The following is a 13,633-nucleotide window of genomic DNA, read 5'->3' on the forward strand; positions in this document are numbered from 1 at the left end:
GCAGGAATGGGTGGAAAGTTCTATACCTGACGCCGGCCCAGCCCGAAGCCTTATGGGTCCGAAAGCAAAATGTCACGCGTTTTCAGAACAGAAAATAACTGAACGCCGTGAGCTTGTAATGTATATTTTATTCTGCACAAGCTTGCATATATATACTGCACATACATTCAGTTTAGGAGAAGATGGAAGGCACACAAGGCAGTTGGACTACTGCACCCTTTAGTGGTACAAAGCAAACGGTCAAAGTTCGGAGAATATAGAAAAGCTTAAAACACACAACGGAAACCCTCCCCGCCCCCCACGACAGCATTGTCCTTTAGGTTTTTTTTTTTCTAACTCATTTTAAAATTTAGTAGCTGCCAAACTAAATCGTTTTTACTTTTTACTTTAAAATCAATTGTCCACGGCACCTTTTTTGTTTTCTTTTGAATAAGGACAGGGAGCCTCACTGTTTTCAATCCTATCGATTAATATTACAGTACATCCTTGGTAATACAAAATTGTACACCTTCATCAAATAAATTAGGATAAATTAAACCAATAAATTATGCAGTCTTCAGAACAACAGACAATAACAAAAATGCACAATTGAAATTGCCTCTAGCTAAAAAAAAATCAAAAATTGACTTTATCAGTTCAATTACTGTACTATATTCAAATCATAGGGTCTTTATTACAAAAAAGAGAGCCTCATAATGCTATTTACAACATATTGCTAAATAATATAAAGGCAGTGTTTGTCACGGTTTATACTATATACATATGAGAAATGGCTGGGACCATGTTAGGGGAAGCTGTGACCTTTGACCCTTCTAGAGAGCTGAGACCGACTCCAAATACATCAATTTTTCCTAAATTAGAAGTGGCAATATACAACTTTAAAATGTTCTATCCCTCCCCCCCACCCCATATGCAGAGGAATTGGTTATTAAAAAAAAAAACAAAACAAAAAACCTAGTGAATCCATTTTCACAAAGGCAGGCCAACCGTTTGCCTGCTCATTCGCGTGTCTGCCCCTTAGAGGGTGTCTGATTGGAGAGAGGGCTCAGTTGGAAAGACTCAAAGTCCACATGCTTCCACTTAGTCTTAGAAGGTTCAGTCAAAGGGATGCAAAAATTAAAACACCGGTTTGGACCCCAGCTCTGAAGAGGAACATTTTAACTTTAGTGTTTTAGATGGTTTAAAACCAACGGATCTACAGAGGCAAAGCTGAGCTCCCTCGCACGTAAGCGAGGCGCAGTGACGCAAACAGACGCAGTGACGCAAACCAAACCGTTACACCTTCCGAGGGGAGCCTTTGAGAGCAATCTCTGTAATCTGCAGACGCAGGGTTTACACCAGGAGGGAACGGTTGTGCTGTTCATACCAAAGAAGTCTCTATAATATACACGGCAAAGAGATTGTTCTCGTCCTTACACACACTGCTGCTTTGGGGGACTATCTGTAAACCACTCTTGCTTTGATTAATTTATGGTTGCGTCTGGGGAGCAGTCTGTGGTCAACTCCTCCCCCCGAACTTGTGATAATTAGCCTGAGTGTGTGTGGGGACATGGGGGATTACTCACTAAATGTCTTCATGTACACGGAAAAGAAATGTCACAGATTTTCAGAGACGCCTGTACCCTTGCCCTTGACCTCTGGTAGAGACTCTTATCTCTTACAAGTAGAGAGCAGGACTTTTGAGAATGCTTTCAACTGACTTTTCAGTCACTGTACTGTCCCTAATAAATCCAGCAGATGCTGTGAGACTGTAGCTATTAAATCTCATGTCTTACGTAACAACGGCCATGAGGTTAAATATTTACATTTTTTTATAAAAGTTCCCCTTTGCTTTAGTGTTCTTGTTTTGATGTTCCTAATGTTTTTAAAATGATATTCACCCATATACCTAGCACAGTAACAAGGATTCTTCAAACATAAAATACTTCAATTAAGTAACACTCAGAGGCACAAAGCAAACTTGAGGAATATGGGGTGAACGTTCACTGAAACAGTTACTAGAGCCTAACATCTTCCACATAATTTTACCATTTAATGCAAAACACTTTCATTGAACAGCCAGAGGAGAGACAGTGAGAAGTTAAGTGTTGTGTTGTTGCAAATAGAACATTCTTTTCACAAAACATAACAAAATGCCTAAAATAAGTTCTTAAGTCTAGATAAGAAAAATTAAGCTTTCCACTTCACACGCATACATATGTATATTTTTTACATGTGTGCGCGCCTGCGTGCTCACGCCCACGCTTCTGCACACACATTGCACATGGTATGAAATATTGCTTCTATAGTGCTTCTCATTAGGCTAATAATACACGAGAGCTACACCACAGTTACCAAAAAAAAAAAAAAAATCGGCTTCTACAAGAATCTCCAAAACCCAATTGCTGCTCAGACAATTGTGGGAAAAAAATAATTTGCGGTGTATCAAACTGTTCTAAAAATTTATCTTCTTCAAAAACGTTATTCTCCCGTTTTGTTTTAAAAAAGACGCAAAATATGCATAGCTATCAACATCATGTCAAACGGCCAGGAGAAAAAAAAATTAGTGTTTATTGCAGCTGTAGTTGGAAATAAAGTAAAAAGAAATGAGACGGAAAGCCACAGAAGGCACAAGAACATTTGTACTTGTGGGGGGAAAGAACTGGTATTTTGAAGGATTTTTTTTTAAATCCCCACGCTGGTGTAGTTTAGATCTAGGCACAGACTATCACCTTGAGTGTACACACAAAAATAATACAGGGCTAGCATAAAAGGAATGGCCATGTGGAATTGAAACCCAGAATTTGGAACTGGTCCCTACGTTCCCACTGTGAAAAGTTAACTTTCTCCCATGCACAGAGCAGTTTTCACTTGATGAGAGCTGAACTAAGGTGTGAATGATACTAGGTAATTTTATTTGCTTGTTTGTTTGTTGGTTGGTTGGTTTTTGTTTTATTTAAGAACTAACTGCTTGGTTGGAGTACTGAGAGACAGGCTTCTGTCATACAAGCTCACCTCAGTGCAAAGCCGTGAAGACCTGCTTTTGACATCGAGCTGTCTGTCCTCATGCTGACAGAGTAAGATCATCTCCAACCTTGGGGAACACCAAGAGGAGAGTCTAGGTAGCTAAGGGTACTGACATTTGTTCAGTAGAAAACACCTCTTTGTGTGTGATAAATTTGTCTATTTAAATCAGAAGGGCAGAGGAAAACGATATTTAAAAAATCGAGATTAAGTCTAGAATCAATATTCCTTTGCCCCAAATTATGAAGCTACCTAGCAATCTGCCTACACAGGTGACTACACTACAGCTTCACCTCTGACCTTGCAAAGGGTGGCATGGGGGAGATGTGGTTGGCATGGGACTCAGAACAGCCAGGAAGGACCCTTGCAGTAACCAGAGTGCCCAGGCTTCCAAACAAAGCCTGTCGAAGACCTCTCATCATTTGTACTGATTGGGTCCCTGGTTCTGCTGTTTCATTTGTAACATTTATCTCATTGGTATAATCGATTACCTGGGCTTTTTCTGTTTTAAAGACAGCCAGAAAAATAACGGATATACTCTGACAATTACCTGTTCACGAATGGGTGTGTACGCACTGGGAGATGGCACTGAAGCGAGTGGACAGTGTTGAGCATGCAAATCCATGCTCTGTCTATATCGCCGGGGCCTTCTGGTCTCCCGGAAGATGCTGGGCCTCTCAGGGCTTCGCTGTTTAGCTTGAAGTCAGCAGGTTTTAAGGCTTTGTGCTGACAATAATTGTGTTCATACATCCCTGCCCATCAGCAGAATTTATAAGTGATGTTGAATTACAGCGTTGCAGCCAGACAGTCAGTCACAAGGGCTGACCCGAGTCCTCCAAAGTCAAACGCTGATTTTTTTTTTATCTTTAAGAAATTAAGGAAAAATGGCATTTTCATCCTTTCTGTTTCAAATACCAGCCCTGTTGCTATGTCGTTTTTACAGTGGGCACATCAGATTATCTAAGGGGAAGTAGGGGCCTGGATCACACCGTTAGAGTGAACAGTGCTGTTTACTGCACCTGTACACACACACACACACACACACACACACACACAAATCCAGTTAGGAAAAGAAGCACGAGTGGTATTTAGCATTTTAAATAGGTGTAGGAGGTGGTAAGTCATCAGAAACCTGGAGGGTTGGGAAGAGCCATCTGAGAATGGGAGAAAGAGCAGCCAGCTTTCTCAGTATGCTGGAAACTAACCTATTGTACACACTTGGGTCAAACATCAGCTTCTGGAGTAGAAGAGACATCATCAGCTGCTTTAAGATATTACAACCCAGAGGGGAGAGACAGACAGCCACCCTCCGTACCCATGTGCAAACGAGCCATCCCTGGGTGCCATCCTCACAGGAAGTGCAGGTCAGGTCCACTAGCAGCTGCCAGCATGCTCCAAGAGTAGGCAAGGGTTTCTCGGTCAATGGGAGTTCTTAATTCCTTACTGTAGAAAGGTATCCAGAAATTAGTGTTTGAGGAGAAGAAAGAGGGTCAAAAAGCAGTAGCAATGGTAAGCACATAAGGAGCTGAGCGTTTGAAAAGTGCGTGCCTTTTAATATCTGAAGCAAAGTAAACAGCAACTAGTGACAAAGAACGGGGTTTCCTCTAAGTCGACACAGCCAAGCTCACATCTCACCCAGAGCCTGCTCTAAAGTTCACAGAGACAGCAGGTCGGCCTGCGTGCATTCCCAGCCTTGCTAGTCTCAGGAGAGCCGGTTTTATACAAAATTGGGTCTGGGGGTTTATGCCATTTCTCTTACAAAGGACTTGGTGACAATCCTTTGTACTTTTTGAGGGTACTTTTGAGATGTGAGCTACCCAGCAGCCAAGGGCATTGGCTTAAACGTGTAAGAAAAGGTTATTTATCAGGCTCAAATCAAACAAGGTATTCCAGTGTGTGAAGTGCTTTTCCTCAGGTTCTTCCAGAACTTCTTAACCCTAGAAACAGGAGACACAGCACGGGGGGTGTGCACGTGAGCTGTGTCACAGTCACCGGCTCACTCCATAGCTTTTATACACTTTACACAGGCTGACATTCCCTTCTCCTGAAGACCAACCCTACCTTAAGTCTCCAAACATTAAGGGCCTTGGGCAAAAGTAAACTAAAGGGTGTAGAAGGAAAATACCCATCCCCTTACGATGAGGGAAAATAAAAGGAACCCAAAGAGGATGAGCAGGGACCACCAGCTGACATCACAAAGTATCCATGCCTCCCCCACACAAACATATAAAACCAAAATCTAGACACAGAGAAGTTGGACATCCAAGGGGGACTTCTTCTATCCATACATTCAAAAGGGCGTTGCGATCTCTACTCGTGAAGGAGTTCTTGTAGGCAGTTAGGGGATTTGAAAATCTCAGGAACTTCACTATCCAGCTTGCAGATGACCTTGTAAATGGCCTTCTTCCAGGAAGGATCAACATCTTTGCCCGCGATGATGGCATTGAAAAACTCCCGTAACGTGATCTGCGCAACTTCCAGGAATCTCTCTGGAACCTGCTGATACAAGGAGACAATGGGTATTAATAAAGTTTTCAGTTTCAAGTCTGCAGTTCTTCAAAGGAAGCTGAGCTAAGTCCACGCTCTCAGAAGGGGGCTTTAGACGGCACCTGCATTTTCTAAAAATGGCCGGCCTCTATTCTCTCGTGTGGAGTTGTTATATATAGCAGCATTGTGATAGACGGCGGCTGCTTCGTGGGCTTCAGAGGAGACATGCGCAGAGGATACATGGGACCCACCAATGACAGGGTTTCACCGTGGAGCACCGCAGTAGAGAAAAGAGACCCACACCATCACGTGGTTAAGCAGGTCTCTTTCATAATTTGATTCCTCTCTTCCTTTTGACTTCCATTATGAAAAAAAATAATGTGTCCTCAGAATAGAATGATACATGTTGGACTTCTACATAACCTAAATCCCTAACGTCAATGAAGAAACTTTAAAATTGGTGTCCTGTTTGTATCGTAGAACTGTTGCCGGGACGCGCAATTGTGTATTAAAACAGCCAGGACTATAAAGGGGTAATATAACAGCACAAAACTCTAAGCTGTGAAACTTAAGCTGAACCCTGAATTACTACATGTTGCTTCGGCTTTAGAATAGTTCCTTAGACAATGGTTTGTGTAATCGATCGTCGCTATAAAAGCTAACACTGAGTGTTTACCATGTTGGGCGCCATGTTACATTACACAGTGAATGCTACTCCGTTCCTTCCAACCTCCGTGAAAGGTGTTATTGTCTCAATGATACCTCGAACAAACGGAGGCAAGGAGAGATCAGAAGGACTTGCTAAAGACCATTCTATTCCAAGATTATCATTCCCCCAAATAATCCTTTTGGAATTTTTATTTGTCAAGTCCCTGCTTCCATAGCAATTAATGTATGTGAGCTGCCTGCCTGCCTGTCTGCCTGTCTTTCTGTCTGTCTGTCTGCCTGCCTGCCTTTCTGTCTGCCTGCCTGTCTGTCCGCCTTCCTTTCTGTCTGTCTGCCCATCTTTCTGTTTGCCTGCCTGCCTGTCTCTCTGCCTGTCTGCCTGCCTGTCTGTCTGTCTGTCTGTCTGCCTGCCTGCCTGTCTGTCTGCCTGTCTGTCTGTCCCTGTCTGTCTGCCTGTCTTTCTGTCTGTCTCTCTGCCTGCCTTTCTGTCTCTCTGCCCGTCTTTCTGTCTGCCTGGCCTGTCTGCCTTCCTTTCTGTCTGTTTGCCCATCTTTCTGTTTGCCTGCCTGCCTGTCTCTCTGCTTGTCTGCCTGCCTGCCTGCCTGTCTGTCTGTCTGCCTGTCTTTCTGTCTGTCTGTCTGCCTGCCTTTCTGTCTCTCTGCCCGTCTTTCTGTCTGCCTGCCTGTCCATCTGTCTGTCTCCCCTTGCTGATTAAATAGTGTGACCTTTGATTGAGAGGAGAACACTTAGTAGTCTTTAGAAGCAACTCACAGTAAAGTATGGCCTATCTGTGCTCCCTTCAGCATGATGGATTCATAAAATAGTTGTACAAATCAATTGTTTTCCCAGCATGCTTTAGTGAGATTTTAGTTTTACATTAAGTTCCGATGCATGAGGACATAAATGCCTGGTGCCATATGTGTAGACACATCTATCCTCACAGATGTAACACGAAAGACCTTCACTGTGGCTCAGAAATGCCAGTTACTCAAACAACGGGGAGATTACTGTCCAAGACAAGTGAAGCACCTCTCCTCTGCCTTTCCTCAACAAGTACAGTGGGCATAGACATGGATGCACGCATGCATACACACATGTACATGACTGGTAGGCAACATAGAAAAGTAAAATGGTCACTGGGTGTCCCTGAACTTCTCCTCTCGTCCAATAGCTGGCCAACTGTTCTTTAGGGAAATCTAGTAACTTTTGACGGAAAAAGGAAAGGGAAGGGAAGGAAGGGAAAAGAAAGGAAGGGCAAGGCCCCAACACAGAACTTAGAACGGGCACAATGGCCCCCATCTTTAATCTGAGCACTTGGATCTCTGAGTTCCAGGCCAGCCAGGGCTACACTGAGACCCTGCCTCAGAAATACAGAGGAGGGCATGAAGCAATCTCTCCCCAAAGCATTTATGTTGACTTGTCAGGACAGAGCTCAGAGCTGACTGGGGGCACAGTGAGGGCCCCTTCTCCCTGGCTGGACAAACAGCAGTCTGCTGAGAAGCCACACGGACTCCGTGGAAGCACACGCGAATTTCCTGGAGGGAGCATCCTGTTCCCACCCAATGACAGCAAATGGGCCTTACTGGGAGAGGCCACGTGGCCGGGCACAGGTCTGCAGCCAAATGCTACAGGTACAAAGATCAGTGGTACAAACTGTGTGCTCTCGCTGGCTGCTGGCAACAGAACCTCCATGGAGACCCATCCTCCTTCAACAAGAAACCTAGAGCTGCAGGAGACAGAGAGCTCTGAAAGACACAGGTGTGAGGCTAGAAAGAGTGGGGAAGCCAGATGCCCCTCCCACTCCAAGGACACTCCCAACCCCCACCCCGCCTATACACACAGCCAGGCCCGGGGAGAAGGGCCTTGTGGAAGCCAACGGGAGCAGAATTGTCTAGATAACTATGGCAGCATGAGCTCTGGAGGGGGAGGGTACTTTAGGACTTAACTGAGGACAGAGGAACTTCAGGAATGGTGCCAAGTCTCTACTCCATTCTGAGAGGCCATGAGCCTTGGCAAAATGGGTCTCGTCCTGTCTTAAACATTCATTTCTTGAGGTCACCATGGCCAGCCGCCTTGTGACAGCTTTTATACCGAGTCTGGCTGTTTACCCCACTTGCAACTGGTTTCAGTGTCCTGTCCTCATCATAAGGTGTCTCAGCTGAGGAGCCCAGGTGTTTATTCTGTGCCACCTGCGTGTTCCATGGGGGTCTTTTATTATCCCACCAACACTGTTGTTAACAAGGAGACCTTCCCCCTGTGCTCTATCCCACAATGCTCTGTAGTTCACTGATATCCTCTCTCATGGTTTTGAGGAAAGAAAGCCCAGAGCTGGGTGCAGCTTAGTGATACGGTATTTGCCTGGCCTGTATGAGGCCCTGGGTTTGATTCTCAGTTCCGCCAAAACAAAACAGAACAAAGACAAAACAAACAATCCCAAAGAAGCAAATTAATGAAAAAGATAAAGTTTTAAGTAACACGGATCTCAGAAAACACCATTTTATGGATGGAAAAGCCACGAGATTCGCTGAAATGGAGAAATGGTGACATAAAGATACTGGTGAACTAAGACATCTTTCCGATAAAACATGCTGGTCTTTACCACGACTTATTTAGTTTTACTTTATATTTTCTTTCTTTTCTCTTTCCTTCTCCCTTCCTTCTTTCTTTCCTACCTTCCTTTCTTTTTGACCCAGGGTCTCATGTGGCTCTGGCTGGCCTTGAACTCAGCATGTAGTCAGAGAAGATTACCTTGAACTTTTGATCCTCCTGCCTCTAGCTTCCTGGGTGCTGTGAGGACAGACCTGTGTCCCAGGCTTTAATGCTTTTATAAAGGCAGTTGACTCGTGTGAGGTAGCAAATTCCTGACCAGCTATGTCTCTGTTACTGAGGGAAACCATGTGCAAGGAGCCAGTAACGTCAATGTAAACAGAAATGGGTTAGAGAGTTACGGGCTGCTGGTCTGGTTGTTGGAGGGGTCCTCTTGGCGCAACATGAAGTAGCTTGCTAATTTGCAGCATAGGGTAAAAGGGTTCTTGGAGAGCCTCCGATACTGGAGCAGGTCGTCTCTCCATGGAGGCTCCAGAGAGTGTGTGGGGGTAAAAATGGCTATTCTGAGAGAATGCTGAGGGATTCCACCCACAGGTAGAGATCTCACCCAGGAAAACAGAGAGCCTCTTGCTCTCTGCTCAGAACCCTTTCTCCACCTTCATTTACCAGAGGGGGGTAGCATCTTCCTGATGTTTGGGGGGTAATCGGGGTTCAGGATTAGGAGCATGATATTACCCATACTTCATGCACCTCCTCACACCTAATGGCTTTCCCATCGCTAATAAACATCTGCGGAAAAGCCCTTAGTGACAAGTAATCCCTTATCTGGGTTTCTTTTAATAGAACCCAACAATCTCTACCATGAACCCTTGAGTCTTCTCAGCATCAGGTGCAACAGTCAATCAAGTCACTGGAATGCAAGACAATGCAGGCTGCCGGGGGCGGGGGAGGGGGAGGCCAGGCCTTTGGACATGCCACAGGGGAAAAACAAAAGGCTTCCAAAGTCTTTGGCAGACCTAGGAGGCTATTGTGGGAGCTGCTTGGCCGGGAGTTCTTCAGGAGGGGACAGTGGAAACTTTGCTCTGATAAAAAGGCATCCCAGCCTAGGAGCCTTACCCCAAATAGTCTTGCCTTGACATTTAGAAAACAGACTCACGGTGAGGTGCTTGAACACACTGGCCACTCTGAAGGGAGATGGCCAGCAAGCACCTACCAACTTCACCCTGATTATTTGCTCTTGCTTGCCCATCAGAGAGAGCCAGTGGCTTCCAGAGGATGGAGGGAAGGAGTTCACATCTGTTTAGTCCACAGCTGGGCAGCGCACACAGGCAGTGGGCTGGGCGGGGGAATGTTTTGCTGCTCCTCTCTCTCTCTCTCTCTCTCTCTCTCTCTCTCTCTCACACACACACACACACACACACACACACACAGATAGGATTGAGTGGCAAAGACATCCCCCTCCTGTCTTCCTCCTCCTCTTCCCAGTTGCTTTACCTTCAAGGATGATTTGTTTTATTAAACTGGCTGTCCCCAGTCTCTGCAGTCCATAATGAAAGCCTGACATAGCAGGCTGCCTGCCTTCTGTGTCCTACAGACACTCATCATAAGTGTCAGGACATACCAAGGTTAGCGGTCACTGGAAGTGTGCTCGCTGGCCCAAACCTTGCCAAACGCTCTTGGCAGCTGAATGAATGTCACAGAGAATAGAGGGGGAATTACAAAGGTTAAAAAGAAGACAGTCTCTCCTATTTTCTGGAGACAGAGAGGCTGATTTTTCACACCTCTGAAGCATCCCTCTGCTCACTCACTGGCCTCTAGAAGGGGGGGGGGGGACCATAACCCTGCCCTTTGCTCAGGTCCCCATGGACAGGCCTCTACTCTTGATCCCCTTCAAAGGACTGGCCTCAGCTCACCGATAGAATCATCTTTACTGAAATGGATAGAAAACACGCCAAGTATTCCTCCCCCCCAATTCCCCCACAGCCCTTCCCCAAGAACCACCACCCAATGACCATTTCAGCCTATCAATAGATCCCAATCTCAGTAAGGAAGGTGTTTTTGACACTATCTTTTAAGCTAATCCCTCCACGTCCCCCAAACTTCAACATAAAAACGGAAGATGTGTGTAAGGATGACAGGGCTGGTTGAGAGGGAGAAAAGAGAGCCCTGCTTGTATTTTGGTGAATCCGTCCGTGTGTGGGTTTTCTTTCTTTTTTCCTTCTCCACTTTTTTTTAATACTATAAAAGGGCAATAAAATGCTGACTTGGAGAAGACAATGTCAAGGAGAAAAGGGTGCTGGTATTTTGGATACTCTTCACTGCTCGCCTTGGAGAGAGTTATTCTTGTCACAGGCCTTTTGTCTGCATCTGCTGACGGCTTGCCCATAGCCAGCAGCATACTTTAACTGTTTTGTCACCTCCCAACATCACATGCATCAGCTGTTGGGCTTTTGTTACGGGTATTGTAGAACTAATCCGCTGTGGCTGTTCTACTGTGCAGTAAATAAAACAGAAACCGGCTTCTCAGACCGTTGTGCATGAATATTTCAGACAGCTTTTTACAACTCGGGGACTCACCAAATCAAATAAATAAATAACTCCCCCACCCCCAGCATCCACAGACCCTCCCCACCGACTGAAACAAAACCCCTCCAGCTCAACACAGATGCCTCCGAGTCACAGGGAGTGAAGCTGGCAAGTTGAAAGAAGAGTGTTCTCGACTTGGGCCCTCCCGAGTTCGTAGTTAAGAGGAGAGTTAAATACATCTGAGGCTCAGCACTGAAAATTTGCAGAGCCTTTGGTGGGGGGGTTGTATGTTTATATAGTTATATATTTTAATATATTTTGCACACACATGTACGTGTATGTTTCCATATATACTCTTAATTAATCCCTGTGTCCTTTCTATAATGTGTACCCTGTACAGAGGTGTGCTGAGAAAATCAGACTCTAAAATGTTCTTCAAAACTAAATACACACCACGAACCCACTCCACGTAGGAACAGGGCAGTCCACCAAGTAGAGACACCAAGGCCTCCCCACAAGATGACTTCTGAATGTCTTTGGAAGAGTTCAGGAGAGAAAGGGCATCTATCTTCCCCACATGGGCATGCTTGGGACACAAAGGTCCCAGGAAAGAGACAAACACTGAAGTTCTTTCGGAGCCATTCACCCCGGTGGGCACATGATTCCCCTAAACAAACTGGCCCATCCCTGCTGTTTGGTAAGTAAATATTGATCGAGGAGAGGCCTGTCTCCTGACAGCAGTGGCTTAAGCTGGGGACCTGTACTGCTCAAGAGTGGGGTTAGAGGATGAACTCGGATGGTGCATCACTCTTCACAGACTACCAGTCAGAACAGACACACACGCTATGGCATGGCAGCTCTTCGCCTCTGTCTTGGTCACCCTAACACCTGCCAGGAGCAGAACAGAGAAATCACAGGCCTGTGAAATATGGTCACATGATATCAGCCAGGCGTGCAGCTGTGCTATGTGGACAGCCCCGACTCCCCGGCCTTTCAGAAGAGGAGGAGGTTCAGGATGCTCTTGGTGCACTGTGGGATTCTCTCCCAGTACCTTCTCTGTCCAGGGAATGTGCATGGGAAGGCAAGCCCAAGTGAACCCATGGACAGAGACTTCAGAAGAGAGTTCTGCCACCCATGAAGCATCTCCCCTCTCCGAGGTTTAGTGAGCAAGCCCAAAGCCTGGTTTGGGGTCTGCTTGGGTGATGTTATTGGCTGGGCCAGCACATGGAGAAAGATGCCTTGTGCTTTATGTTGGTTATTTCATAACTGGGACTCAAAGGCCTCATCTTCTGTCGTGTCAGGGGCTGAACAGAAGTGTGTTCTTCCTTGGGAAGAGTCAGTTTTGAGTCCTCTTTACAGACTGGGTATGTATTAGCCCCGAGTGCCATGATCTAAGAGTAAGTCGTCCTGTTTTGAGTTCTTAACAAGTTTGATTAGGATGCCCCGAGTGCTCTCTCTAAGTGTGCAGAAGGAGGCCGCCTCCAGAGTTAGAGCAGACTAAATGGATGTCTTCACAACAACTAAGATTAGGCCTAAGTCCTCCCTCTCTCTGATGCTGCAGCCGGCATTCAACTTTCAGGCACCCTGGAGACTTCAATTAGTTTAATACTCTGTGTAATGTGGGGCCCCAAGGGTGAACCTATTTCCTAACTACACATTTAGTTCCTTAAACACCTGAAGAATAAATATTCTTAGGAAAAGTTTAACACACACACACACACACACACACACACCCCATACACACACACACACACACACACACACACCACACACACACACACACACACACACGGGGCGGGGGAGGGGGTCTGTGTTCCCTTGGTCTAAGCAAAAGAACATATGGTATAATAGTCTGTGCCTCCTCTCCCCCCACCCGCCCCCTTCATTCTAAAACAAAGCTGCAAAAAAGAACAATGTTCTGTTGAGCAAAATTCAGTAGCATTCTGTAAACATTAATTTAAGAAAATCAATAGACTCAGTGAGCTATGCTACAAGATAAACCGGCCAGAGTGCCACTTTGTCAAACAGATTTCCCTTTCCCTAGGCTGGAGAAAGACAGTTTCAAAATGGGGCAAACGTGTTGCAACCAAGGTTTGAAAAGTATGTGGCCTTCAAAACAGTCTGTCCCTTCCTACTACAAAGCTAGGCAAACATAGTTTCAAAATGATAAGACCGGTTGGGAATGGATTTGGTGTTCAAATTTTACACAGAGTAGGTTTTTCTCAGGTGAGGGGAGGTTAAAAGAAAGGGGGTTTTTGGTGTGTGTGTGTGTGTGTGTGTGTGTGTGTGTGTGTGTGTGTGTGCTTGCATGTGTGTTTGTGTGTATGTGAGTGTGTGTGCGTGTATGAGAGAGAGAGGGAGGGAGGGAGGGAGAGAGAGAGAGAGAGAGAGAGAGAGAGAGAGA

The 13,633-nt window shown here is 45.6% G+C and overlaps 1 protein-coding gene across 8 annotated transcripts in view; it reads right to left on the reverse strand.

Moving 5' to 3' along the window:
- Window positions 1–108: 108 nt before the first annotated feature.
- The window catches only part of Prox1 (prospero homeobox 1), a 54,405-nt gene continuing 40,880 nt past the window's right edge, over window positions 109–13,633 (reverse strand). For 2 of the 8 annotated variants that reach the window (XM_087581059.1, XM_087581062.1), the window contains exons 5-6: window positions 5,292–5,499; window positions 4,536–4,940 (exon numbers count right to left, since the gene is read on the reverse strand). In XM_087581059.1, coding sequence (XP_087437185.1) covers window positions 5,314–5,499 — 186 coding nt within the window. In that variant the 3' untranslated portion in view covers window positions 4,536–4,940; window positions 5,292–5,313. Of the gene's footprint in view, window positions 5,503–13,633 lie in introns of all 8 variants that reach the window. The other 6 variants (XM_087581056.1, XM_087581057.1, XM_087581060.1 and 3 more) reach the window with 5 other exon arrangements.

This window comes from Rattus norvegicus, chromosome 13 (genome assembly GCF_021556685.1).
Source record: "Rattus norvegicus strain SHRSP/BbbUtx chromosome 13, alternate assembly SHRSP_T2T, whole genome shotgun sequence".
Classification (NCBI taxonomy): domain Eukaryota; kingdom Metazoa; phylum Chordata; class Mammalia; order Rodentia; family Muridae; genus Rattus; species Rattus norvegicus.